Source organism: Phalacrocorax aristotelis, chromosome 15 (assembly GCF_949628215.1).
Source record: "Phalacrocorax aristotelis chromosome 15, bGulAri2.1, whole genome shotgun sequence".
NCBI lineage: Eukaryota > Metazoa > Chordata > Aves > Suliformes > Phalacrocoracidae > Phalacrocorax > Phalacrocorax aristotelis.
In genome coordinates, this window is record NC_134290.1 from 17,083,881 (window position 1) to 17,110,090 (window position 26,210).

Genomic DNA, 26,210 nt, shown 5'->3' on the forward strand with positions numbered 1-26,210 from the left:
CTGCCCACGGCATGCCCCAGCTTGCCTGCCCTGCTGTCACTCTGGACCAGCACGGTGTGGGGAGCAGAACCTGCCCCCACAGCCATCTCCTGTGTCAGCATTTGGGTGTGTATATAATATATATATATGAAAGCTGGGAGCAGTTTGCGATGATCCCTGGTGTCAGTGCATCCCCAGTGCCTCTCTGGAGTGCTGATGCCTTGGCAGGGCAGCAGGCAACATACCCAAACCAGGCAGCTACAAAGGCACCTTCCTCTCAAACCTACAGCAAATATGTAAAGATTCATAGAACATGGTTATAATTTATGTTACACTACTGGAATAGCTGAAGGAGAGGCAAATAAAGGGATGGAAGAAATAAATAGTGTTTGGTTTTAAGTGAGATTTTACAGAGGTTTGAGGGTTACAGGTAGAGTGGCTATGGGGCATCTCTTCTTGGCACTGGGAGGAAGCAGGGTGAGGAAGGGCAGGCAGAAAGCAGGGCCAAGGAGAAAATAAAGGGGACTGAGAGAGGGCTCTGGGAGACTGGCTCTCATTTCCACGTGATGCTGGAGGGGTTGCTGGGCTCTTCAGCATGAAGTCACGAGCTGCCACGAGGCCCTTTGATGCCCAGTGGTTTCACAGCACTCACCTGAGCATCTCCTCAGTGTACCATGAGTGGGACTGGTATCTCCCCTCCCCTGTGAAGGAACACCAAGCAGGAGAGTTCCCTGTGTCAGCTCCCAAAGCCCCACTACGCACCTTGGCTTAAACCACAATGAGGGAAAGAGAACTTGGATTTAAACTTTCCTAAGCAACCTGAGCTCGACCCCAAGTTCTCTGTTTTAACGCCAGCTACTCCTTTCAGTTATAAACCCGAAATGGAAGATGTCCCCTCTCCTCCTGTGGATTGCATCTGCCAGGCCTTGCTGTTTGCCCCCAGGAGGGTCAGTGCTGGGTGTCCCCTCCTGTCCTGAGTCGCTGCTCTCAGCCTCACTCCAGTTTCTCTTGTTGAACAGAGGTGGGAATTGGACTGACAAAGCTTTGGGGAAGCCTGGCAGCCCCAGGCAGCCACCCTGCCCTCTCTGGGCCACCAAACCCTCCGTTAGCTGCGGCACCGAGACCACGCTCCTGCCCGAGCTGCTGCGGGACCTCGCTGCCTGCCTGCACGTGGAGGCAGCAGGCAGCACTCCTCCCCTTCCCAGCGCCAAGCAGGGGTACAGCTCGGTTGTACAGGAGGTGGCTATGTGCCACTGAGCTATGCCACAGAGCTGCCATGACCTGCCAGTAATCTAATTTATTAAGGGCTTTGAATCATTGCACAGAGTATGTTGGATACATGCAAAGCATCTGCATTATCACTATGATTAAGGCAGTGAAAGTGGGGGAAAGGGGAAGGAAGGAAAATACAATTTTTCTGCTTTCAGCAGAAAATAAATCAACTTTCACAGAGACTTCTGGTGCAGCCAAAGGCTGTGCTATCATTAAAAATTATTTCTTATTAAGCTGAACTCTCCCCTTTCTCATATCGTATGATATGACAGCTCTCTTTTGATGGGAAAGCTTTCATTTGGCCAGAGAAAGGGATAATTTGCTTCTTTTAAGGAGTTAATCCTCTGGTCCATTTCCGGGCTGGGAACAGCTATCCTCCCCCTTCCTTGAATCAGAGGTGGCAGCACAATGGAGATCATAACCACCTCAAATCTACACCCGAGATGGAGAAATCAGATTTCCTCCTCCAGTCATTTTTGTGGGATTAGCTAAATCTTAGATCCACACTAACCCTTCACAAAGCTGCCAAGATTAGTTAGAATTTATTTTATTCACAGGGGGGTTTACGGTTTTCTTTCCAAAGGGATTATATCTCGCTACATATATATTTAGGGTGGCTTCAGTCATAAAGCAGCTCGGTTAGAGGGATAAAAAGTGTTTGTGCGTATAAAATAAAAACTCGGCTGCAAGAATGACAGTCACTTGAAACGCCAAGACAAAGCAGCGATTCTGGATGGCTTTGCCAGTCCGTTTTAAAAGCTACGTAAGCTGTCTTCTTCCCTGCGAGACCCCTCTCCAGAGTTAGTGCACGGAAAGCAAACCCCGCTCAGCGTGAGCTGCCCGTTCCTGTGGCCGCTGCTGCCGGCAGAGGATGTCTTCGGAGCCAGCATCGGACGCCGACGCCAGCAGGAGAGGCCTCAAGAAGCCGTGTTCGTTCAGCATCGAGGACATCCTCTCCAGCCCAGCAGAGAAAAGCCCTCAGGTCCTGGTCCCGCTGTGCCTGCGAGGCATCTTGGACAGCACACCCAAGGGGCTGTGTGAGCTGGAGGCCCTCCCGGCCAGCCCCCCGCAGGAGGAGGAGGAGGAGGAGGAGGAAGAGCTGGACGGGGCAGGCTGCAACTGCTGCTGCTGTTCTCACACAAGCGCCCGTTCCTGGCAGGACGTGCCGAGTTGGCTGGGTGAGTGTTTGGGTTTGCTTCACAGCGCAGAGCCGGTGGAGGGGCAAAACCTGGGCATTGAGTGATAGTGTAGCATCTGGCCTGCCACCACGGTGGTCTTCCAGGACCCCAGCGCCAGCAAGGGGCAGCAGGATCTATTCTCAGCATAGCTCCTAAGAGCAGGCACTTTTACCTACAATGCTACCAGGTTTTTAAAAGCAGCAGGGGCTATTTACTAGTGTATATTAACTATTTTAATGTACAACACTCGAGAGGATGACGCTTCTAGGGGTGGAAGTCCTCTGTGGAGTGTGGAGCCCCATGGTCATGCTGCCCACACGCAGAGCTGTGCCTGTGCTTCCTGACAACACCAGCCCTGGGGAACCTCACTTGTCCCTTAAGGAAAAGAGGTTTTGGCTACACCTAGCAAAATTACTGCAGCTGGGGGGAAAAAAAAAAGCAAGAAAAAGTATCAAACCCTTAAAAATGCAGTTCAAGAGCGCCCGCAAGTTCAGAAGTGCCCCATGAAACACAGCTCCTAGCTGGGCTGTGAGTGTCTGTCCATTTTCTGGAGGCGGCCATAGTGCAATTGGTAAGTAAACAAGGAAAACTCAGCCAGTGCTCCCGCCTGCACACTTCTCCCAAGGTGATGCCCTAAGCCCTTCTCCCACTTGCATGGTGATCACCCAGGTGGCCAGCTGCCTCCTTCCAAGCCACACATGTGGAAGCAGCTTGTGTCTGAACTGCATTGAGCAAGATGAGTGTTTCAGCCCCTAATGCCCCTCTCCCCCTGCAGACGCCCGGTTCCCCTGGCCCATGCAGCTATTCCACTCGGCAGTCAGGGTCTGCAAGAGTCCCCACGGGAGCCCGAGCAAGCTGCAGACTTTCCATCAGATCCAGCGCCGGACACGCCGGCATCGCACCATATTCACCGAGGACCAGCTGCAGGCCCTGGAGACGCTTTTCCATCAGAACCAGTACCCAGACGTCATCACCCGCGAGCACCTGGCAAACCGCATTCACTTGAAGGAGGAGAGGGTAGAGGTGAGACCCCGCCACTCGGTGAGGTGCCGTTTGCTGCGACCCCCTGAGAACACAGACCACGGCAATGCACTGTCTTTTTTGGGAGCTGCAGACTCAGGGCCTCATTGTAACAGTCTTTAAAATGACTGTTCTTGGGCATTTGGCAAAACACAGTTTAGGTGTGGCAAGCAACAGCAGAATATAGAACAGTTCTGCTGGGCTGCTTTGTTCTGGTATCCAGTCCCGTAAACTCACTCAGTCTCGCCTAGATTCACCTACACAAACGCAGACGTGCCCAGCTCTGCCCATCCCCTGCACCTGAGTGTACAGTCCTTATTTATGTGATCTGAGTGACTTCTGAATCTGCCATGGGGGGTCCCAGCTCCCTTGTGCCCCTTACGTGTATCTGAGCAGGACTGCAGGGGAGGGACTGATTAAATTTTGTATGAAAGTTTTATATCTGAAAATATATTTCAGTATCCTAAAGCTTATGCTGTATAGCCCAGGAGCGCGACTGCCTGCCCCCCTCCACGTAACACATGAAATACGAAAGTTCTTGTTTTGCACTTTCTAGGTTTGGTTTAAAAATCGGCGGGCCAAGTGGCGGCATCAGAAGAGGGCATCTGCTTCAGCGCTGATCCTTCAAGGCACCAAGAAGCCCCCCGAGGAGGGCTGTTAGAGGTTGCAGGCTGCGTCCCAGCAGACGAACGCCAAGAGCATCCCTTTCCCGTAGCTGACAGGTTCCACAGGCTGGTAGCCCGAGGGGGACTGAGGAAGCAAAAGGGAACCTCCGATTCCCGGAGGAGGAGGACAGGCAAAAACAGACATGGTACTTTCACATCCCAGTTTCTCTTCCAAACCCAGTTCACGTGGCAAATAACTCACCCGGTGTGACCCTCAGGTGCTGAAGCAGAAACCACTGCCAAAAGCCCGTGCAGGGGACAGAGCTGTACCAGTGTTAAATGTGTGTGCTTCAGGAGAAGGGGAGACTCCCCTTCTTGTCTTTGCTCTGTGCACGTAGTATTTGTGCTTGTTTTACTACTGTAGGTTTGCAAAATATCCTGCAAATGAATGTTTCCTATTTTCAGCACCTCACTGGCATCTAGAGTTGCTTTTGGGGTTGAGTTTACTGAACAGGCGATTCGTTCCTTAAGCAAGAAACACGGGTTTCTCCCCGCAGCCCGTGGGAGAGGTGGTCCTGCTCCGGTGAGAGGGGTCGGCACAGCGAGCGGGCAGCTCAGCCCGGGGGGCCGGCCCCTGCCCTCCCCTGCAGAGCCAGCGGTGTCCGTGTCCCGGCGGGGCTGTAAAGCAGCGAGAGAAATAAAACCGAGTTCCTGTCGCCTCTGTGCGTGCTGTGGGGGGCCCGCTCCCCGCGGGGCCTCCGCCCGCCCCGCGCCCCGGGCGGACCCCGCGGCCGTCCCGCACCCGCCAGCGAGCCCCGCTCCCCGCGGCCCTCCCGCACCCGCCGGCAAGCCCCGCTCCCCGCGGTGTTTCTGGGGAGTCCGGGGGCGGCGCCAGCGGGGAGCGGCCCGACGCGCGGCCCAGTCCCCCGCCGCAGCGCCCCGGCAGAGCCCAGGCCGCGAGGCCGCCGCCGCCACGGGCCGCTGTCACGGAGCGGGACCGGGCGGGTCCTCCCGGCCGGCAGGGGGCGCGCTGGCCGCCGCGCCCACGGCCCCCTGCGTCTCCTGGGCGGGGCGACGGGAGCGGGAAGCCCCGGCTCTCCGTGGCGCGGCGGCGTGACGTCACGGAGCGTCGCGTTCCCGACGGCGGCTGCGGAGGGTCAGGGCGCTCCCGGCCGCCCGGGACTCGGGCGCAATGGAGGCGGCGGCGGTTCCGGCGGCGGTTCCGGCGGCCTCCTCCGGCGCCCTGGTGCCCGCCGCCGCCGCGGGCACCGCCGCGGACACGGGGAAGGAGGCGACCCCGCCGGTCCCGAGGCGCCCGAAGAAGATCCTGGATGAGGAGGCCTACATTGAGGTAGGCCGGCGGACCCGAGCCGAAGCCCGAGGCCGAGCCCGGGCCGGGGCCTGGGCCCGGGCCCGGGAGGCCCCGTTCTCCTGGCCCCTGGGCCGATCAGCTTCCCGCCTGGCCCGGCTCGGCCCCGCCACGCCGCTGCAGCCCCGGCTGCGGGTCGGGCCTGGAGCCGCCCTGCGGCTCCCGCACCCCCCGCGGCGGCAGCTGCCCGTGGGCTGCCGCCGGCCCAGCCTCGGCTCGAGGCGCCCGTGGGCTGCCCGCCCTTCCCCTGCGCTGCGCGGGGCCGGCCTTGGCAAGCCGCGCCGGCACTCCGAGGCGCCCCAGCGCCGCATTGCAGCCCTCTCTCTGTTTGTAGAGTCTAGAGAAGATCATTCAGCGAGACTTCTTTCCTGACGTGGAGAAGTTGCGGGCGCAGAAGGAATATCTGGAAGCTGAAGAAAATGGTGACTTGGAGAAAATGAGGCAAATTGCCATCAAGTTTGGTTCCTCCTTGGGTAAAGCATCGAGGGACACCCCTGCACCCTGTAAGACCTGGCTAACAGGCGCATAAAGGTTTTATATCTGCTATTACTGCTCTCGTTTATCTAACTTTGTGCAGGCAGTGCTTATCTTAGAGAATCAAGTTTGGCGTTGCATGGGAATTAGTATACAGAATTGGGCAGTAACCAGTATCTGATGGCAGATGGTGAATTTCTCGTTGGTGTCTAATAATTTCCTCTTGAGGGAATGGGTTTGGAAAAACAGCTATTGAATAACCATTCCTAATAGGCATCTTTTGCCAAGTTCCTGCACCTTAGGGAACGTTGCATGTTCTAACGTGCAATATTTTACTCTGAAAAACTCTAAGCTATGTTTTGAATCCTTATTATAGTTTTAGGAGTTCTTGTTACATCTACAGATGTGTAAGACCTTTGTATATTGGGGACAGAAGGTGTTGGAAGCTTGTGATTATCAGAGGTTTCACCTAGCAGGCATGCAATGCCCTGTTGTATGTTTGCATTCGCTTCAAGGTCAGGTGTTTCTTATGCTAAAGGACAGTCCCTGGCTGAGCTCTCATGGTGGGGTTTAGGCAAAGGGCATGTGTCACCAAGTGGTTTACCTTCCTCCTCCGCTGTAGGTGCTGGCCCTGGCCTATGTTTGGATTGTTATGCTGCTGCTTGCTTCTGTTGGTTAAAGCTGTAGACGGGGTGGCAAATATACTGGGTGGTTGCTTTCCTGTGAATTTTTCCCAGCAGAAGAAAAATAATATCTTAGATGAGAGCAAAATCTTGTTCAGTGGTTGGGACAGAATTGAATAGAATATTTTGGAGTTTCATCACAACTTTTTAATTAAATTCTTTTCTTGACATGAATTCTGTGACTTACTGTGGAGAAAGCTGTCACAGCAAGTGTCATGTTCCATGCTCTAGTAACCATGTGAGCCTTTTCCCTGTCACAGATGTTACTCCAGCCACATTTGAAACCCCAGAAGTGCATCCAGGTGGTCTTCCACTGGGGAATAAATCCAAAGCTGGCCTCAAAGCTGCAGAGGAAGGTAGGAGAATGATGTTTCTCTAGCTGTATTTTTCAGCAGCAGGTAAATACTTCTGTGACCTCTGTCTCCTGTAAGGATTCTGGTCATTTAGCAGATGTTTATGCTGTTTCCTTTAACCTTCTAGTAGGTGAAAATTATCTCTCTGAAGTTGAACTTGATGTAATGTTTTATATCATGTGTGTGAATTCTCAATTTTGAGTCGCTTTATGGCTGTGTAAATTCTTAACATGGCCAATTTCTTCAAAGGCAGTAAATTTTTCCTGTGTCACCTGAGATTAATTCTGTAAGAAAGCAAAGATTGTAGGGGCAGAGCTATTTGTGTAGTATATTAATAATGTCTGCTAGCAGCTGCCACGCATGCATTTTCCCTTTAACAAAAATAGCTTTAAATGCCATAAAAGCTTCTATGCGAAAGTTTTTTCTATCTCTTCCAAAAAATATTTTGTTTTGTAGCTCTCTGTGTGTATATATTTTTTTCTACCAAGCTTCGTGTTAATTATCAGTGGGTCTGTAGAATGCTCACTGTTAGAAGGGATTAAGGGTTATGTATAGTGCTGTCATAAGAAGGGGAGGTATTAACCTTTCTCAGGCTTCTTCCCTCTTGTTAGGAGAAGCAGAAAAAGACAACAAAGATGAGCTTCCCAGTCTGGACAGCTTCTTAGCGAAACACACGAGTGAAGATAATGCTTCGTTTGAGCAGATCATGGAAGTGGCCAAAGAGAAGGAGAAGGTCAAGCACGCTTGGTTGTACAGTGCAGAAGAGGAGTATGCCCAGGTAGGGAAATGGCTCAGCTGTATCTCTGCTCTTCCAAAGTGACACAACAGGGAAATACCATTTTACTGTATTCCTTTCTTGTTTGACTTAAACAGAATATTATCTTACCTTCTGTTTTTGAATCCTGCTATAAGTATGGATGAGAACTTGTTGGCTCTGAGCATGGGCCTATTGCGTTAGACTGTTGAATTACTCATAGTATTGAGTAAGAATAGAAAGGTCTTGATTTTGAATAGTAGGTGCATGTGGTGATCACTTGCTGATCTAAGCTAAGCCTGAGTTTCCTGGGTCCTGTGACAGCTCATAGCTTCCTCTTCCCCATCTGTAACGCAAGAACAGTGTTGACATAGTTGCTGAGGATCTGCCTCTTCCTGAAGCGTTGAGGCTGTGAAGCGTTGCACTAAGTGCAAGTATTGCTGTTCTCAGCAGCCTCTTCCAAAGCAGCAATACCAGGGAGAGCAGTGGAGAACACTTCCTGTGGTTCGTCCGTCAGCCCTTTATTATTTACAGTTAGATTGTCTGTCTTATTTCGGTTTTCTGTTTCTATTATCAGTAATAATCCATTCAAAGTAAAGTACTGTACACAGCATGGCTGGCTGCGCAGTCTCCCTCAGCTAGCTTTGTGGGAGGTTCAGAGGCTGTTCGGGGGCTGCCATGTCAATCTTTCACCATCAGCAGCGAGCAGCTGGCAGTGTTGCCAGATGTGTCAGTGCTGGATGTGAGCTGCAGTGCCTTTTAATGAAGTTTGACACTTAAGTGTGAGTGTTTACTGATGTTGTTGTGAGTGCGTGTTACGTTTTTATCCTAGCTAATGTAGACCCTCAGAGTCTATTAGAACAAAAATGCCCTCTGTGGCTCCTTATGCAACTTCTCTGCTCGAATGTTTTCATCCAGAATTCAAATGCGGGCGGCAAGAGAACATTCCCAAAGCACAGGGTTGTTTCAGGTCGAGGTGAAGTTGCTGGAGCCGGTCTTGTGCCGACGTCCTGTGTTCTGTCAGCCAGCACTCTGATCAGACCTTGCATTTCCTTGCACAGCATACCTGTCTGTGTAGCAGACAACTTTGCTCTGCCTTATTTAATCTATTCAGTGACATAACTGCTATTTAAATGTATGTGGACAATGCCAATTAAAGACAACATCAGTTGATGTATTTAATATATAGCTCTGGCAGTAATTATCTAGTTTAATTAGTGTGACTATTTTAAAATGGAGTAACTTCTCAGTGGATGACTGAATTCTATTAGTTTTGTTTTGGTATCAGTGATACTAGTATGCTGGTGACAGCACACAAGTAATGGTGTGAACATGTCGAATGCTTCCGTACCTGTATTGCATATGGAAATATTTGAAAGCTCTCTCAGTGTTGAAGAAGTGTCTGTTCTGTTGTTAATGCTTGCCTCAGCTAATAGAGTTTGCACGAGACTAGGATGGTACAAATATTCTCCCAAGGTTACATGCCAAAGCCTTGTAGGCTGCCTTTATATTGGATATGTGTCATCTGTTGTGCTTCCCTTATTTAGTGATGAATGCCTTATTTGAATTTTGATTTGTAGATAGAGAAAGCAGAAAAAGTTTGAACCGTTGCAAGATGTAACAAAGTCATAAACATAATCTTTCTGAGAAGTTAATTCTTTAGTTCTCACTTCATTTTATAGCAGAACTTCATGTAGAGTTGTTTTTGCAAGCTCACCTGGGAATAGGATAGTTTCTCAAAAGCCACTGGCCACAGAGAGTGCTTGTGCCACAGCAGGTGCAAAGTGTGCTAGGGCATGTAGCTGAGCTCGTGATTGAGCTCTCCAAGTTGTGTGTGCCTGATTAAAAGGTTGCAGGAGTCTGTTTCAGACCTTATTTTTTTCTTTTATTTTTTTCCATCACCCTTTCAGCGACGAAATGAGAACCTGGCACTTCCTTCAGCAGAGCAGCAAGCTCTGGAGAGTGTGAAAGCTGGACTGGAGACCTGGGAGTACACGGCTCGCAACACCCTCATGTATTATCCTACAGGTGAGGCAGACAGGTTTCTCAGGAGAGGCATTGTTTCTAGGTGGGGTGTCTCCAAACAGTGCTTACAGCACTTCTGTAGATGACTGAGCAGCTCTTACTGGTCATACTGCACTTTTTCTTCTGTGAAGCTCAGATATGTAAAGTTGTTTAAACAAGTTCTTTTTTTTCCCCCCTCTTTTTCTTTCTTTGGACCTTGCTCCTTTGCATCTGATTGTAAAGTTTGATGATCTTCTATTTCTCATTAAGAAGCTCATTATCTGTATTATAGAAGCACTTGTTTTTGGGAGGCAAAGCTCAGTCCAGTTTAGTCTATCATATTTATAAGCACTTTCTTGTCATCTTTATTCATTCTTTGCTTCTGCTCAACGAGTGTTCCTTGGGCTTGTTGATCCCTTGGTTGCTGTAGAAAATTACATCATTTTCTAAACAGTTTTCTTTTTGCCTATAAATGTATGATTGATAATTTCTGCAAACCAGTGAAGTAAAGAAAGTTTTGTTGACTGTTTTCTTAAAAAAAAATCTCATCTTAATTTATAGATTTCAGGTGTTACAAAGCATACATCTGGCGCAAATTTTGTTTTCGATTGCTAGAGGTTACACGCTGCCATTGCTGATGGATTCTGTATTGTGTAGGAATGGGTGGCAAGTGTCACGTTGGTCAGGAGCTTTAGAGCACACTGTCTGGTGTTACCTGAGCCCTTTCTTAAAAGGCATTTTGGTTTTCAAGGTGTACCTGATGAGGATGATGCATTTAAGAAGCCCAGGGAAGTCGTGCATCGAAACACCCGTTTTGTGAAGGACCCTTTTAGCCAAGCCGTGAGCAAATCACAGCTCCAGCAAGCTGCAGCCCTCAATGCTCAGGTTGGAGAAGTTTACTTCTGACTAAAACCTAGTTAGACTCTGCCCTCTGGTGGTGTTCATCAACCAGGAGAACTGTGTGTGTGTGCTAGATACGGCTGACTCACACCTTTCTCCACATGAATGGCATTGTCTTTGTGATTTCAGTACAAACAGGGCAAAGTGGGACCAGATGGGAAAGAACTGATACCCCAAGAGTCTCCGAAAGTGAACGGATATGGATATGTGGCTACCCCCTCTCCTGCTCCTGGTAAGAGGGCGTTCATATTTTTTCTGACATAAGAGGACTGCTACTGCACTTATTTTGATGCTCTGTTTGTTCAACACTGGGATAGCATTGTTGGTTTAAACAAGGAGATACGCCTTCTATCTGTATATGTGTCACGAGCTAGTGACTTTCTTGTATACCGTGTATGCCAGCTCAGTGCAGTGCTTGAATCCTAGTCCAATACACTGGCAAGAGAAGTCATGCTGTACCCGAGACGCTCCGAGGAAGCTGCCATGCCATTGCTTAGGAATCATCTAGAGGGTGGTGAGCTTTTCTAGGCACCTGGGGTGCAGTGGCTGCTTGGTTTCTCCCTGGGTGATGCTTCTCTAGAGCTTAAAGATAAGAATTCAACCATTTCACATCTATAATACACTTGTGAATTATAGATTTGTTCAGGTGTATTAGCTGCAGGATACTTTCAGTTAGAGCAAACTGATTATTTTTCTTCCAGTTGAAATGTGGTATCTGAATTTTCAGCTGTTCTTCACCAGCCATCATGTTTCCCTGTCTCTTGTTATTATCCTAAAAGGTGAACATTCTGAGGTTTTTCCTCTGGAAAGCCTGTAGGTGGCATTTGGAGCGCACCTCCTTTCCCCTTTGTAAATGCCTTTTCCAAACCCTGGACAGCAGGATTTTCTAGCCATGGACTTAATCGGGCTCTTAGCATCTATTCTGCAGTTGTAGCTGTTAGACAAGGTGTACTCGCTGTTTGGTACAGGCTAGCCTCAAGATGAACTCAGGATATGTTTGGCTATTACCACATATCTTAAATCCTCTGCCTGTTTCCCTGCTTTTAAATAGTTCCCTGTGTTGAAGAAGGTTTCATACAATAGCAGAGGGGAAGAACTAGTAATGTAGAGAAAAAAAATGAAAGTGTCACTAAGGAAAAGCTCACCAAATGGAAAAACAAATACATGGAAAGGACAGTGCTTGGGATGTTGTAACCTAGAGGGTGACACAGCCACAGGTAATCCTGTGATTTAAGGTCATGCCCTTTTAATGGGAACCACATGTTACTATTGAACATTAGCTGTGCTTTCCTCTGCAGTGGAGGGGCTCCTTTGTGTGCTGATGAATTTGCTGCATTTCATAATTTGATTCTCTGTTGGTTTTTTGTGGTGAATGAATAATCAAGCGTCTTGCATGAGCATGACTTTTTTTAAATTTGTTTTTAGGTGTGAATGAGTCTCCTTTTATGACATGGGGTGAAATCGAAAGCACCCCTTTGCGTCTAGAAGGATCAGAAACACCGTATGTGGACAGAACACCTGGACCAGCCTTCAAGGTATTTCATGTCAGGAGTCAGCATGTCATTCTTTTTGAGGGGGGAAGGACTAAGAAGGGAAAGGCAAGTGACTAACTAATAGATTAACGTTGTTGTGGGAGTGTGACACATCTCTGGGCTGTGTTCCCAGTCCTTGAGACTAATAATCTGGGTTCTGCTTGGAGGGTGGAGGTGAACATGGCTCCACATGAAAGCTACTTGGTGGACATACCTGAGGTGGAACACGCACTGTTGGCAGGAGAGTGAGACTCAGTATTTGATGATGGGCCCAGAGAGAGGGGCTTTCAGAAGAAGCTGAAGAGACACATGATTTCTCTGATTTTATTGTGTGAAAGGGTAGAAATTGTAGGATTTCCCTCTGTCTTGATCTTCTTGCTATCACAGCCTGAGGTGGGTGTATCACTTCAGAGTAGAAAGGGCACTCTAGCTTTGCTAATGGCACCTGACCCTGCATGCCACCTGTCTCCTGCTGGTGTCAGTGAATGGGAGCTGTGAGACTACTAGTCTAAGAAAGGTGTAATTTGCTGTATGTGCCTCTGTTTTGTCAGGCTCTGAAGCCCTTGACTGGTTTTCCTGTTGTTTAGCAATGTTTGTGTTTGCCTGAGAGCTGGCTGGCTGCAGGCCAGGCTAGGCAAGACACAGGTGACATTGTTTGTCTAGGAGAGGCAGCAGGAGGAAATGCCAGAGGTAATGGCTGCTTCCTTGACTGAACTGGTTTTACCGTTTTTGTTACTTGCTAAGGCGGGTTGAAGGTCTCTCTGTGTCCTCTCTGGCTTTTATATAGCAGCAGAAGAGGTGTGGGCTGACCCTAGTTGTCCCCAGTTCAGATCCCTGTAGGCTGGAGTCCAACTGTGAAGGTGCTTTGCCTCACTTATGCAGCATTCATGAGGGCCTTGGCAAGTGAACTGTGTGATGCATTTATAGATCCTGGAGCCGGGGCGCCGTGAGAGGTTAGGACTCAAGATGGCCAATGAAGTGGCAGCTAAGAACCGAGCAAAGAAGCAGGAGGCGCTTCGAAAAGTGACAGAAAACTTGGCCAGGTGAGGCTTCTGTTCTGACAGCAGAACTGGGGATGGGTATTTTCTGATGAGGTTTAAATTAACATACATAGAAAGGGAGGGCTGATAAGAGTACTGGAAGCGGGAAGAGGTACAGTCAAACTAGAAGATTTTAGAAATTAAAAGAATTCCTGAGGGAAGGTGGTTGGTGGCCATCCCTGATATTACCTCTTGTCAGTATTACTGGTCTGCCCTGCAGCCACCCAGCAATGCACCTGGTTTGGTGTCTTGCCTCATTGCAAAGAGGAGGCATGGTAAGCCTTGCTTGGCTGGGTCACGGGAAGGACAGAACAGGCTCAAAGGAAAAGGCAGGCAGTGCCACTCAGGTTTGGGAGGGATGTAAGAGGTTTCTCTGTCACTTGCCTCTCTAGAGAGACAGGCCGCATTTACCTGCTGGCAGAATGACTTCTGCAGCCACTAGTGGGTCTGCTCTGGGGGCAGGGTGGACACTGAGCTCGCCTGTGGAAGCACTGATGATCTTCCTGATAAATTTTGGCAGATTTTTACTGTAAAATCTTTTAAAACTGTTTATTCCAGCCTCACTCCGAAAGGACTAAGCCCAGCAATGTCACCAGCTTTGCAGAGACTAGTAAACAGGACTGCAAGTAAATATACTGACAAAGCCCTGCGAGCCAGCTATACTCCTTCCCCAGCCCACACAGGAACTCCTGGTTACAAGACCCCAGCAAGTGGGCCTCATACACCCACGAGCACCCCACAGTCTAGGACAGTATCTCAGACGCCGGTAACTCAGGATACTACATCGATCACAGACAATTTACTGCAGCTTCCTAAAAGAAGAAAGGCATCTGATTTCTTCTGAATATTCCAGTCACCAGCAAGGCGATAGTGAACGGGCTGTGCTCAGCTGTCCAACCTGGACGTTGTGGGCCATCGGTAGAAAGGGGTGTCTAGATACAGCTGCCAGAATGGAAGCCAGCGGTTGCGACATCTGGGACCAGCGCTACTCTAGACTATAGAGCTAAAATAGCCTGTGATGTGCTTTTTGGAATCAGAGTATCTCCTGCTGTGGTATAACTTCCCTTTGAACTGCATGGGTGGGGGATGCACAGGGCCGCTGTAGCAAAAGGATGCTTCCTGCAATGGCAGAGAAGATTCTGGACTCTTGGAAAAGGCGATAATTTTTTCAAGATCTATTTCTTTTTAAGATGGCCATGCATTTCAATACGTTTCTGTACAGACATGTCTATAAAACGTGGTAAGCCTTCCTAAAAGGTTGAACTGGACTTTCTTCCAGCTTGTCAAAGTTATTTGGTTTTGTACTTTGCAGAAGAGGGGATAAAACCATGTATATATTGAGACGTGACCCAGAATATTAGAGGGCTTCTCTTTAATTTAAGCGGAGTTTAAACTGATGCTCTTGAATGTACAGTGGGCCTGTCAAGAGAGTTGGTATGTTATGAGAACAGCATGCGTACAGTTTCAGACATCCATTCACGCTTCCTAATAACCTGCCCTCTTACTTACTAAATCCACAATGTGGCTGATGCACGTGTGAATTCTGCAGCTGGTGTAGTCAGGAGCTTGAGAAACGTGAGCTGTTAAGTGTCAGAAGCACTGAAAGAAGCTTTCCAGTGTGTTTTGACAGTAACTTCTCATCCCCACAAACCATATCAAAGATGGGTCTTTTGAGAATAATAGTGCTAAGCTGTTAATTCACCTCAGCAGATGTACTGGGTCTTCTGTTGCTATGCTTTGTAAAGCAAAAGATGGTGACTAATGCTGAAAGGGTCCAGAGAAGCTGAAGTTGAGAACCAGCAGTTCCCAAGTTAGACCAACTTTGTGATGCTGTTGAAACCAGCCTTCCTTAAGGGGATCCCATTTTCTTTTCTCCTACCCCTTCTGTGGAATGGGATTTGGCTTGCTGCTTGTGCTCAGGCTTTTTTTCACGCAGGTTTTGGGAACACTCACCCTCTTCTGAGGCTGGTAGAAGGGAGGGGACTGTGGATCTTGGAGTCTGCAACCACGAGTGTTTCAAAACTTCATCTATGCACAGCCTCTGAGACACATTGGGCTGGAGCAGGTGGTAAATGAGGTCCTTGCACTCTACAGTCAGGTATTTTGAGTTGGGGAAGGGAATCCTGTGTTGTTTCTGAATAGAGATCATTTTCCTGATGTTGGAATCATCAAATGGCATTAAAGCGTAGACCATTGTATAGAGGATGACACCCATGCTCCATATGTCAGAAATCCTGGGGTCGCAAGGAATGCCCTGTAGCACTTCAGGGGCTGCGTACGCAGCAGACCCGCAGAAGGTTTTGCTGAGAATAGTTCTTCCATTTTCATCCCGAGACAAGGATTTGGAAAAGCCAAAGTCTGACAGCTTGATATTGAGGCCTTCATCAAGAAGGATGTTCTCACATTTCAGGTCCCTGTGAGCAAAGTCTGAGTCGTGGCAGTGCTTGATGGCAGAAGCCAACTGCTGAAACTTGGTGCGAGCGATGTCCTCCTTCATAGCTCCCGTGATCTTGATGTAGTCCAGTAGGTCTCCCTTTTCCCCCAGCTCCATCACGATGTACACTTTCCCAGCTGATGTCTCAAAGATCTCATAGGTTTTGATGATGGAGGGGTGGTGCAAACATCTCAAAGCCTCTATTTCCCTGGGGAGAAATCTTTCAATGAAGTCCCGAGGAGTTTTCCTCTTGTCAATTATCTTGATGGCCACATTGCACTTCAGCCGGCTGCAGTAGGCAGATTTCACTTTGCCATAAGAGCCTTCTCCTAGCGTGTTGCTGAGGCTGTAGCCTTTCTTTCCAAGCACCACAGCGTCATCCATGGTGGGAGAGCTGGGGGGGGCTGCACGAGTTGGTGCTGGTGTGCATCATGCGTGGTGGCCAGCGGCGTGCTCACGCGCCATGGTGGCTGTGCTGGCGCGGTGGGCAGGTGGGCACCCCAGTGCTGGCCGCTGTGTGATGTCACAGCAGCCACCCCTGCGCGGGGCGCTTGGAAGGACCCTTCAGTCCTTTTGTAAAGCTACTGGATGACGTCATCCAGTAAAGGGCTGGCTTTGGAGAATCCTTCAGTTATTTCATGCTTCTTTGCAATATGCCTGAGTCTTTGGTGTCAGATTCTTTGGGTGTTTTCTTACTGAGGAAGTCACGTCACTGAGAGACATCAGTTGTGCTCTGCCTTCTCCATAAAACGATCTATGTTTAGTTTCACCAACAGGATGGAAGTAGCTTAAATGTTTTTCTTTCCTGAAATGTACCTAAGTTGTCATATATTTATTCACGTTAGGCAAAATTTTGTCTGTTTTTTTGTATGACTTGGGTGATCTTTCAGGCCCCACGTGGGTTTGCTTCTGGTGTTCGGTGCCCTTGCTCCTCCTTGGCCAGCTTTCTTCAGAAAGGGTGGGATTCTTGTCTTTACCAGGACTGTGTTCAAGAACTGGGTTGTTGGGGTTTTTTTTTCCTCATGGGCTTTTTAGGGGAAGGAGGTGGCTTCTCTTAAGTTCATTTCCTTGCTCTTCATCCAGCCCCTCCATTTGTAGCTCTGACAATTGGCTGCTTTTGTGGGCTTTGCAGCTGGCTTTTTCTTACACCCGTACTCAGTGGGGGAGTTACGTTTCGACTTCCGGCTCCTGGCGTTCTTGAGAAAGGCTCACACCGCCATCACCTTCCTCGCACGGGCTCTGGGGGTTACTGCCCTGCATGCTGATTGCCTCACTGTAATCAGCCTCTCGGGCTTCTTGCTTTGCGTTGATTTCAGCTTTTTCAAATCTGTTTTTACAGCTGCCATGTGTGTGTCTCCAAGGACGTGATGGTGTGGATGATCACAACGCAGGGGCTGGGGACAATCCTGCTTTGTCCACCACCGTGGATGACAGTGTCATTCTGAAGAGCAGAAGTGGTACTAATGCAGCCACACTGGGGCTTTTGTTTGGCTTTTTCCTCCCTTACTTTGAAACTTTTTGCTAACTTTTGTAATAAGCCAAAAAAAGGAAGAGCAGTTTTAACCATACATGGCCTGCTGTGGTTGCTCCAGGATGAGCTGACCTTTGAGTGTGGGACGAGCACTCGTGCGGTGTGATCCAGCCTGGAGAAGCACCGAGCACCCTTTAACAGGAAGCAGGCGTAGCCAGATGTGTACACTTGCACCACGCCTGAGTACAGACAGCCTGTGCAACATGTGGCAGTCTTGACATTTGCTATAATCAGGTGATGTTTCACCCAGGGAACATCCGTAGAACATCTTATGCAGCTCTTTGAGCAGTGCCTGCAGCCTTCTGTAAAGTCTGGGGCGTTTGATGTTGTGTCTTGGTGAAGAGCTTCCTCTCACGCAGTTTCCACTGCCACTTCCAAAACTCGTCTGCCTGACTGTGAAAAACCCTTTTTACAGTGCGCCTTGTAAGAACCAATTGATCAACATGGCGTTGCTAGGAATAGTGACTGCAAGAAATTAGTTTGTTTTTTTTTTAAGTTCAGAAATAATTGAAGGCGAAGTTTTTTCTTTAAGCAAAAAGATTATTCTCAGGTACTCATGAATGAATGTGAAGGGAATCCATTTACTAATGTTTCTGTGCCTTCGGAGATGTCCTTTAAGGACTGAACTGGCTAAATAACAATTAAGTTTTAGGTAATTTAAAAAAATAATTATTTTTTTCATAATGATCGCACAATCAGCTTATCTCCATCAAACGTAGGGCCTCTCTGTTCGGGCGCGCAGGCAGATGGTCGGGCCCTGGCCTGCCGCTGGGTCACCGAACAGACGAGGCGGGAGGGGTGGCCGGGGGCAGGTGTGGCAGGTAGCTGCTGGATGGCTGAAAGCACCCGGGGAAACGGCTGAGCTTCACGGATGACTGAGGAGGAGCGTGGGGACCACCTGGGGCGTGGAACCTGGTGAGGTGGAGGTGACCCACCGAGAGGTGTCAGAAACAACAAATTTGGCTACAGATGTGGCAAGACGGCCCAAGGGGAAGAAGTAATTAGAGGGGGTGTTTTTTGGGAGGAGATGAGAGTTAGGGAAAGGGAGGCATTAGAGAAGAACAAGCATGGGAACGTGGAGAGAAGCTGGGATATGGGCTGGATGTGCAGAAGCAGGCTGTAATTGGCATGCTTGATTGCCTCCATCTTCTTCTTACGTGATTCCTACCTGTTCGCTGGGTGCGGGAGCTCTCCCTTCTGGGCACGGGATGCAAGTAAAGGCTGCGCAGTGTTTGCGGGACCGTGGGTGTGGTGTACACGCGGGTCGGGCAGGATGGGGCATGCGTCTTCCACGCCGTTTCAAACTGGTTGTACTCATACCAAGATGTAGCTGGAATAACAGAGAGGGGAATATGAGGTGTAAGGACGATTAGTTCCATGTTGTGCAATTCCTGCTTAAAAGCAGATTGCATTAAATACCCTGCGGGATGAAGTTGGGTTTGTGTTCACCCTCAAGTGAATTAACCTAGACAGCCCTACTAAAATCAGTCTCAATTCTGCCAGACTGAAGGGTCTTCACGTGTTTGCTGAGAATGTAATTTCTTTTCAATGAAATGCTATAAACTGGATCTCTTGAAGGGAATGTAGTGCTCTTCAGATCGGCTATTCCTGTAACGCCTGCTGTAATGTCTGGTCTCTGCTTCCTGCTGCAGTTCAGCCCCTGCTACCTGTAAATAGGGAATCAGTGAACTCTTTGTTGCCAGATGGTTTTGCTGCTGTAGCCCTAGTAGATAATGTGCTTTACGAGGCTAAATCCAGTGTGAAAAACCATCTTGGTCCTTGATGACTTGTGTTTTATTTCCCCCCCCCACCCCAGTTTTTCAGAGGGTTATTTTCCTTTTGCTGTTTCTGTACGTCTGCATTTTCTGACGTGCAAGGCCCAAGCATGCTTCCTCCCTCAGCCAAAATAGCACCCAGAGCTCTCCGAACGCTGCAGAGGCGGTTGGCGGCGAGCGGCGGCGGCAGCAGGGCTCTCCTGGGTGGCAGGGCTGGCTGCGCTGGGTTACCGGCTGCTCGCAAGAGATCGTGGGAGCCCCAGCGGACCTGGGGCTGTGCGGTGTGATGTGGGGCTGTAACATCACTGCGTGCTGAGTCTGTGAGTGCTTGCACGTGCAGTTCGGGGCTTGGCTCCTTGCTCCATGCAGGGAAGAAGATGAGGGACCACAAGGGTGGTCTTGTTCTTGTAAGTGGACGGGAAAGAGGGGCGATTATGGTTCATTTGGGGAGTAGCAGGATGTTATTCCTAGAAAGTCGCAAGAACTGTAAGTGAAGAGCCAGTGAGGACGAGGGATGAGTTCATGTAACCCACCCAGAGAAGGCAGGCTCAGATGCCTTAAGCAAAACACTGATTACACCAGAGGCGACTGCTGCTCTTCTCTGCGTGGGGCACAGGTAAGAAGATGTGAGCAGCAGATGAGCAGCAACACAGGGTTTGGTGAGGCGAGGGGTTAAGAAGAGAAACTCACAATCACCCCAACCACACTTTGAGCAAACAGCCCGGCTGGAGTGGCCAGGGGAGCAGCGGGGGCACTGCCTTGGGGCAGGAGGCTGCACTCCAGCTTAGTTCTGTTGGTCCCCTGCAGCCCAGATGAGCCGTGTCTTGCGGCAGGGATCCGAGTCTGCAACGAGCCCCAAGCAGCTTCCCTCTGCAGCTCACCTTCAGGGCCAAGAGCATTTCCCTTGGGCAGAGGTAGCTGTCCTTGTCATGGTGTAGGGGCTGCGGCTTTGCACCCACCCGAAAGCGGGTTCCAGTAAGGGCTGGGGCTCTGCACTGCTTTCTATTTCTCTGATGATTTAGTTCAGAAGGGAAGCTGAGATTGGAGATGCTTTGTTGTTTCGCAGGGAGGGGGAGATTGAGCTTCCTCATACGTGCATTTGTTGCCTCAATCCCAGCTCACTGCACTCACTGCAGCTGGCTGCAAACCCCAGCTCAGAGTCAGGGCAGGGGCAGAGCTGGGTTTGGCCACGCTTCCTGTGAGCCCCTTCCCTCTGCTCTTCCTGGGCACAGCAGCTTTTCACCACTGCTTTTTGGGCACAGGAGATCTGCACTCATGGGTTAGAGAAACACTTGTTCCCAGTGGGAAACTGGGAGCGCCTGGGATGTGCCAGCTCCCACGCCCCCTGGGCAGAGGTGCTCGGCGTGTTTTTGCTAGCACGCTCTGTCCCTGCCCCTCGTGCTCGGGGCATCAGGCTGCCCCTGGCGCAGCCCCTGGAGCCACGGCCCCCTGCGTGGGGGCTCGGGGCTGGTGTGCCTGCACAGCGTGGCCCTGCCTCGCACCTGCCGGTGGCTCGGCCAGGGTGTTGGCAATCCCGTAATGTCGGTCCCTGCCAGGGTTACAGCGCTGGCACCATGGCACAGCCCGGCGAAATGGGTGCCTCTTACCCTTCACCTTTGTGCTCCTGGGTGGCTGGGCCATTTATTGCCTGTTTACTCAGAGGTGCTGAGCAGGTTGTGGTGGTTGCCTGGCACATGTGCGTGCTTCAGACCTGCTCTCCTGCTAGAGGCATCGCAGGGCATTTACTTATAAATGGGTGTCACGGGCTTGGGGTGGGTAAGGAATGTCCTGGATCAGTCTGGGGTCAGCATGTGCAGCTGGGCTGCAGGAAGCTGGGCTGAGAACAGCCTCTCCCCACAGCATCCCTTGGGAGGAACAAAGCTGGGGTGTTTGACACTCGTGCCTTTGTGCTGGAGGATGTTGTCACGCTTCAGGTCCCCACGGACACTCAGATCATGACAGTATTTGGCAGCACGTGAGCTAGCAAAATGGGGTTTGGCCTAAATCTTCAGGCAATCTCCTGCTGCTCGTGATGCACTCCTGCAGGTCCCCAAGCACACACGACCCCTGTCACACAGCCCTCCTGGGGCCCTGCAGGGCTCTCTGCCCTGGGTGATGGAGCTGTGGATCACACTTGCTGCTGTCCCACCTCTGGGGTCTTTGTGGGCATCAATTTCCACTGCTATGTTAAATTTTACGTTTAGCTTTGGAAATAGCATCTCCTGAGTGCTGCTGACCTCAGCACAGCAACAGCTCCTGTGGGACCAGAGGCAGCAACCGCCCAAGAAAACCAGCAGCAGCTCCTGTCCCGCTGCCTGCAGGTCGGCAGCTGGCGCCTGGCCGGGCAGTGGCTGGGGGAAGCAGAAGCACTGCGAGAGCAGAGGGATCTGTAGATCCACTGGGAATACTCCTGAGGGCGGTTTGCCCCTGGGTATAGTGAGTAATTGGTATTAACAGGGAAACAGGGAGTGTATGATTGGGCTAAACTAGTCCTTACTGGAATCTCCATGCTCTATTTGAAAACTTCACATTGTAGTATGAAAGTGAAAAACGCTTTCTTGTTAGATATCTCCAGATACTTTGGTTTTTTTTAATTTTGTTAAATTAAACAACTTCCCAGGCAGCTTCACTGCTTTTGGCTTTGACTCTAGTAGGTTTTTACTGAAAAGCTGGAAATCCCTGCAGAGGAAGGCTCTGGTTCCCTGCAACCCCAGCAGCCACTGTGGGTTGGCCACCGTGCCCTGGTGCTGCCCGAACGCTGCTCCTTCGCTTCTCATCATTGGAGGAAATTCCAGCTCCATCTGGGCAGCGGGCATTGAACGTAAAACTGCATTTTGATCCCAAACGTCACCCGAGCTGAGCCCCAGCACCAGGAGAGCTGGGGCACCGGCGATGGTGCCACCTCCCCAGGCTGGGCTCCCTGGCAGCGACAGCCACCACCCTACCTGACGTGCAGCACCACGGGACAAATTCCTAAAGGCACCTGTCACATGCAGGGCCATTAACAATGATCCGAGCTGCACAGTTAGTTTTCTTTAAGTGTTTCCTCTCTGCCTGGGCCTGGTAACCAGGAACGTGGTGTTCCCAGGAGGTATGGAAACGCTGTCCGGCTCCGGCACTGCTGCGGGGCCCTGGCTCTGGGGACGGCCCAGCACTGGGCGCTGCGTGTTGGTGTTGCCCCTGCAGACGCGTGGAAACAGGGTCCGCTCACCCCACGGTGGGCTGCCGGGAGCAGGGTGGTGAAGCAGGCGAATGATGGTCAACCTGGGAGGCCGCTGGGGCTGGACGTGCCAGCGCTCCCTGCCTGCGCTGCAGGACGGGGGGGACAGGGCTGCCACGGCGGGGCTGGAGGGGGCCGGCCCGGGCCGTCCTGGGGACTGAGGGAGCTGGCTCAGGCTGTTATGGGGGGAGCACGGGAAGGCTGTCTGGTGGGGACTGGGAAAGGCCACCCCAGCTGGGGATGGGGAAAGGCTGTCCTGGGGGGACGGAGGGGACCCGTGGAGGCCAGTCTAGCGCGATGGAGGCGGCTGGCGACGGCTGCCCTGGGGGACGGAAGGAACTGGGCAAGGCCACCCCGGGGGACGCGGAGGGCACCGGCGGAGAGAAGGGGACACCGGGGGACAGAAGGGACCGGCGGAGGCAGTCCCGGGATTTGGGGTGGAGGCCGGGACGGTGGTGGCGGGCAATGGCCATCTGGGGGCGCGGAGGGGACAGGAGGAGGCAATCCGGGGAAGGGGGGGATGTGGAGGGGACCGGCGGAGGCCGTTCCGGTTGGGGGGGGGGGTGGGTGGGTGGGGCGGAGGGGACCGGCGGAGGCAGTCCCGGGGAGGGGGGGATGTGGGGGGGACCGGCGGAGGCCGTCCCGGGAGGGGGGGATGTGGGGGGGACCGGCGGAGGCCGTCCCGGGAGGGGGGATGTGGGGGGGACCGGCGGAGGCAGTCCCGGGAGGGGGGGCGGGGCGGACACCGCCCTTGAGCCGCACGCCCGGGCCCCGCCGCCGCTCGGCTCCGCCCCTCCCCGTAAGTGGGCGGGGCGTGTGCGGACACGAGCGGTCGGCCCCGCCCCCGCGCCGCCGATTGGCCGGGCGGCGCGCGGCGGGGAGGGGGGCGTGGCGGCGCGGGGGGGAAGGCGGCGGGGAGGCGCGGCCGCCATCTTGTCCGTCGGCGGAGCCAGGCGAGCGGCCCGCAGCGTGGCGCCGCCCGACACCGTGCTGCTCCCGCCGCAGCCGCCGCCGCAGCCAGGGCCGCTGGCTCCCGCCCGGGGGCGGCGGCGGACGGGGGAGGGGAAGAGTTCGGTGCGGACAGGGGCCCCCCACGGGCCCGGCGGCGGCGGCCCCTCCTCCCGCCGCTCCTCGCGTCCCTCCCCGCGGGTTTGTGGCGCTGCGCCGGAGGAGGATGAACGGAGGATAAATGGTGCCCAAGGCGGACAGCGGCACCTTCCTCCTCCTCTTCCTCCTGGTGCTGAGCATCACCGAGCCGCTGCGGCCAGGTAGGGGCGGCGGGGCCGGGGGTGCCGGTCCTCCGTGCGCAGCCTGCGGGCGGGTCCCGGGCCCAGCGCCCTGCGGACGCGGGGCCGGCGGGGTCCCCTGGGGCGGGCGCGGGAGGCCGGCCGGGTTGGCCTGCGGTGAGCCGCGTCCCCGGGAGGTCGGGCGGGCGGGTGCGGAGGGGCGCCGGGGCACGGGGGGGAGCCCAGCCCCGGGGTCGCCGCGGCCCGCAGCCGGCCCGGGGGTCGGTTAGGGCTCTGTCGCTGCGGTAACGGGGCCGTGACCCCGCCGAGCGTGGGGTGAAGCGCCGGTCCCCCGTGCTGGCTGGCGGGGTGGCTGGGAGGACTGTGAGTTGGGGCGAGAGAATTCGTTTAAACTTTGAAAGCTTAGGTAGAAAACTGCATAATCCCACAGCTAATTAGCAGTGGCAATGTGGCTTGCATGACGGAGTTTTCAGGTGCTTCTTCCTTACCTACTCTTCTGTTGTGGGCCTTAGGTGCCAGCAAAACAAGACAAAAACCTTGCTCTCAAAGCGCCATATGATCATGCCAAAAAGGAAGAAAACAAACCCTGTTGCATCTCAATTCGTATATCATCTTCCTAGTTCGGTTGTTGCTTCTACTATGGAAGTAGTTTAGTGATGGAGTTTGTGTGGTAGCTGCTAGGCACTGTGCTTTAAAATGTTAAGGTGATTAACTTTTAATAAATGGTTGATGTTTGCTGCTTGAAAACCCCTGTTTTTCTAGCTACATCGTTCAGTTGGAGTTTCTTTTTGGGTGTCGAACTCACTTGGAGTTGGCAGAGCCCTTACATATCTTGGGCTGCTCTTGCCAAAGAGCATCAATAGCCAAAGTGTGGGGCTGCCTGGAGTGGCTTTGCAGGTTTGGAAACCGTCCGTGTATCACACAGTGCAACTGCTCCTGGCTGATACTCGCTCCTGTGTAAATAGCAGAGTAAGAATGACGGTGTTACTGTAACTTCAGAGTCACCTTGTTCTTTCTCTTGAAAATTACTTTCATGACCCAGACTAATAAAACAATGCTGTATTAGTGACCTGTGTTTAAGCAAGTTCCCAGTACAGCTGGAACACAATTGGGTCAGTGTAGGCAGTCTTACTAAGACAACTAACTTAGATGTTGAAACCGCTCTGTATGTGCTTTGTTTTGGTTTTCGGGCAGTGCAGTGTATATGTAGGGCTTATGATATGCTCTTAAGTAGCCAAAAAAACCTCCATGGAGTTGTTAACCTAGCATTATTGCAGCTAGAGGCTTGTATGTGGGAGAAGATACTATGTAAGACTGATTTCAAGCAACTTCCTTGATAGCTGGCACTAAGTGCTACAGACAGCTGAATTGCTGGTTGAAAAGTTTCAGCAGAGATTCGTAGCTGGCTGTGTACTTTTACAGGTGCGTAGATTTGGCCCTGAACATGGTCGGTGTTGAGCATTGTAGTCTCCTAGAAATTAGAAAACAGCATTTTCCATGTTGTGCCAGAACACTTGTCGCTCCAGTTTGATAACAAATCCCTGTCAGCGGCCAATGCGTGATGGATGAAGACAAGTTTTTCCCCGAGGTTTGCTTCCTTAAGGCAAATGCATTTTTTTCTCTGGTGCTCTAACGTATCTTCTTTAGAGATATGTGGTGCTGTAGCCACACTGGCTGAAGCATCCTTTGTGTGAACAAACCCTAACTCTCATCTGCTCAGGTTACACACCACTGGCTTTGAAACCTGTAGCACTAGGATTCCTCTGTGGCAACTCCATAGGCATTCCTCAAATTTTGCTCAAACCGTATGTATTCCTGAACTGTAATGTGAAGTAATCCAACTGGATGTACTGTTGCAGTTGGAATTCCTGCTGTATGAGGAACTCTGAATTCCATTTGGAATACGCTCGTCCATCCTGTTTACTTGAGGCTCCGGATGAGTGTGGTGCTTGAGCTGTCCATGGTGATGCCTCTCCCTCCTCCGAAGAGAGCCCATCACTTCAGGGTGGCCTCACGTCTTTTTGCCAGTGTTGTTAGCTTTTTAGCTTCGTTTAGTACCTTGAGTCTACTGCCTCAAATAGCTCACCTCTTTAGTAGATGAAATAGTATACGGGTTGATCCTGAAACAAAAGGTGCAAATAGGGAGAATCTGGTTCATGCAAGAACAGGATGTACAGACCAAATTTATAATTTTAATCAATGGTGAAGTAGTCTCCCTTGGTTTTTCTGGGGCGAGATGCATGGATTTTCTCAGAAAAAGAAGAGTGTTTGGACTTATAATTTATTTTCCTAGTAGTGTTTGTTTTTCTTTTTGCTTCTTTAAACCTGTGTATTGTAGCAACTGTCTTATTGGTTTAGAAAGGATGCCTGCAGCTTGCTTAGTTTAAATCTGTACTTGGAGCTATCAAATGAGTGCTGCAGAGTGATGGGAGGTTTTATGTACTCTGAGATGAATGTGTAGTCCCTTCACAATTCAGTCCCAGCGAATCAGGCACCTCTTTGTACTTCCATGTTAATTTGACACTAGCTTTGTATCTGTGTTCTTGCTGTGCTCTTCAGATAAATAAAACCTTTTAAGCCTGCCCAACTATAGTATCTTTTCAGGCAATCTGAAAGGCAGTGATTTTACGTGGACCTGTTTTTTCTGCATTTAGGGTGAGATGGATTTTAGTAAATTAGGAAAGAAAGTAATTAAAATTTCCTTTTTTTTCCTGATTTTTTTCTATCATGGTTACACGAGTCTGCTTTACACTTCTAGCATCACTAACAGCATCAGGTACATCCAACACGCCATGGCATCAGCCCTAGCTGTGGAGAGCTGGGTGCCTGAAGGTACTGTG

At 51.2% G+C, this 26,210-nt stretch overlaps 4 protein-coding genes across 7 annotated transcripts in view; 3 read left to right on the top strand and 1 right to left on the bottom strand.

The window, feature by feature from the left end:
* The first annotated feature begins 1,644 nt into the window (after window positions 1-1,644).
* On the top strand, window positions 1,645-4,525 carry GSC2 (goosecoid homeobox 2). Its single transcript, XM_075109853.1, has 3 exons — window positions 1,645-2,429; window positions 3,205-3,452; window positions 4,006-4,525. Exons 1-3 carry the CDS (start codon window positions 2,123-2,125, stop codon window positions 4,108-4,110), a joined length of 660 nt encoding a protein of 219 aa, XP_074965954.1. The 5' UTR covers window positions 1,645-2,122; the 3' UTR covers window positions 4,111-4,525.
* A 629-nt stretch (window positions 4,526-5,154) lies between these two features.
* Window positions 5,155-21,827, top strand: ESS2 (ess-2 spliceosome associated protein). Of its 3 annotated transcripts, none has more exons than XM_075109848.1 (10): window positions 5,155-5,405; window positions 5,758-5,926; window positions 6,841-6,936; window positions 7,545-7,711; window positions 9,598-9,715; window positions 10,443-10,576; window positions 10,721-10,823; window positions 12,017-12,126; window positions 13,051-13,166; window positions 13,722-14,431. In XM_075109848.1, the coding sequence occupies exons 1-10, from the start codon at window positions 5,247-5,249 to the stop codon at window positions 14,005-14,007; spliced, it is 1,458 nt and encodes a 485-aa protein (XP_074965949.1). In that variant the 5' UTR covers window positions 5,155-5,246; the 3' UTR covers window positions 14,008-14,431. The 3 variants fall into 3 exon arrangements, with proteins under 3 accessions (XP_074965949.1, XP_074965950.1, XP_074965951.1); XM_075109849.1 differs by lacking the exon at window positions 13,722-14,431 and adding an exon at window positions 21,558-21,827 and having other exon boundaries at window positions 5,165-5,405; XM_075109850.1 differs by lacking the exon at window positions 13,722-14,431 and adding an exon at window positions 16,937-17,585 and having other exon boundaries at window positions 5,165-5,405.
* On the bottom strand, window positions 15,013-16,439 carry TSSK2 (testis specific serine kinase 2). Its single transcript, XM_075109851.1, has one exon. It carries the CDS (start codon window positions 15,979-15,981, stop codon window positions 15,013-15,015), a length of 969 nt encoding a protein of 322 aa, XP_074965952.1. The 5' UTR covers window positions 15,982-16,439.
* A 1,342-nt stretch (window positions 21,828-23,169) lies between the features above and the next one.
* DGCR2 (DiGeorge syndrome critical region gene 2) overlaps window positions 23,170-26,210 on the top strand; it is a 49,447-nt gene continuing 46,406 nt past the window's right edge. For both annotated transcript variants that reach the window (XM_075110863.1, XM_075110864.1), the window contains exon 1: window positions 23,170-23,391. In XM_075110863.1, coding sequence (XP_074966964.1) covers window positions 23,313-23,391 — 79 coding nt within the window. In that variant the 5' untranslated portion in view covers window positions 23,170-23,312. The remainder of the gene's footprint in view (window positions 23,392-26,210) is intronic.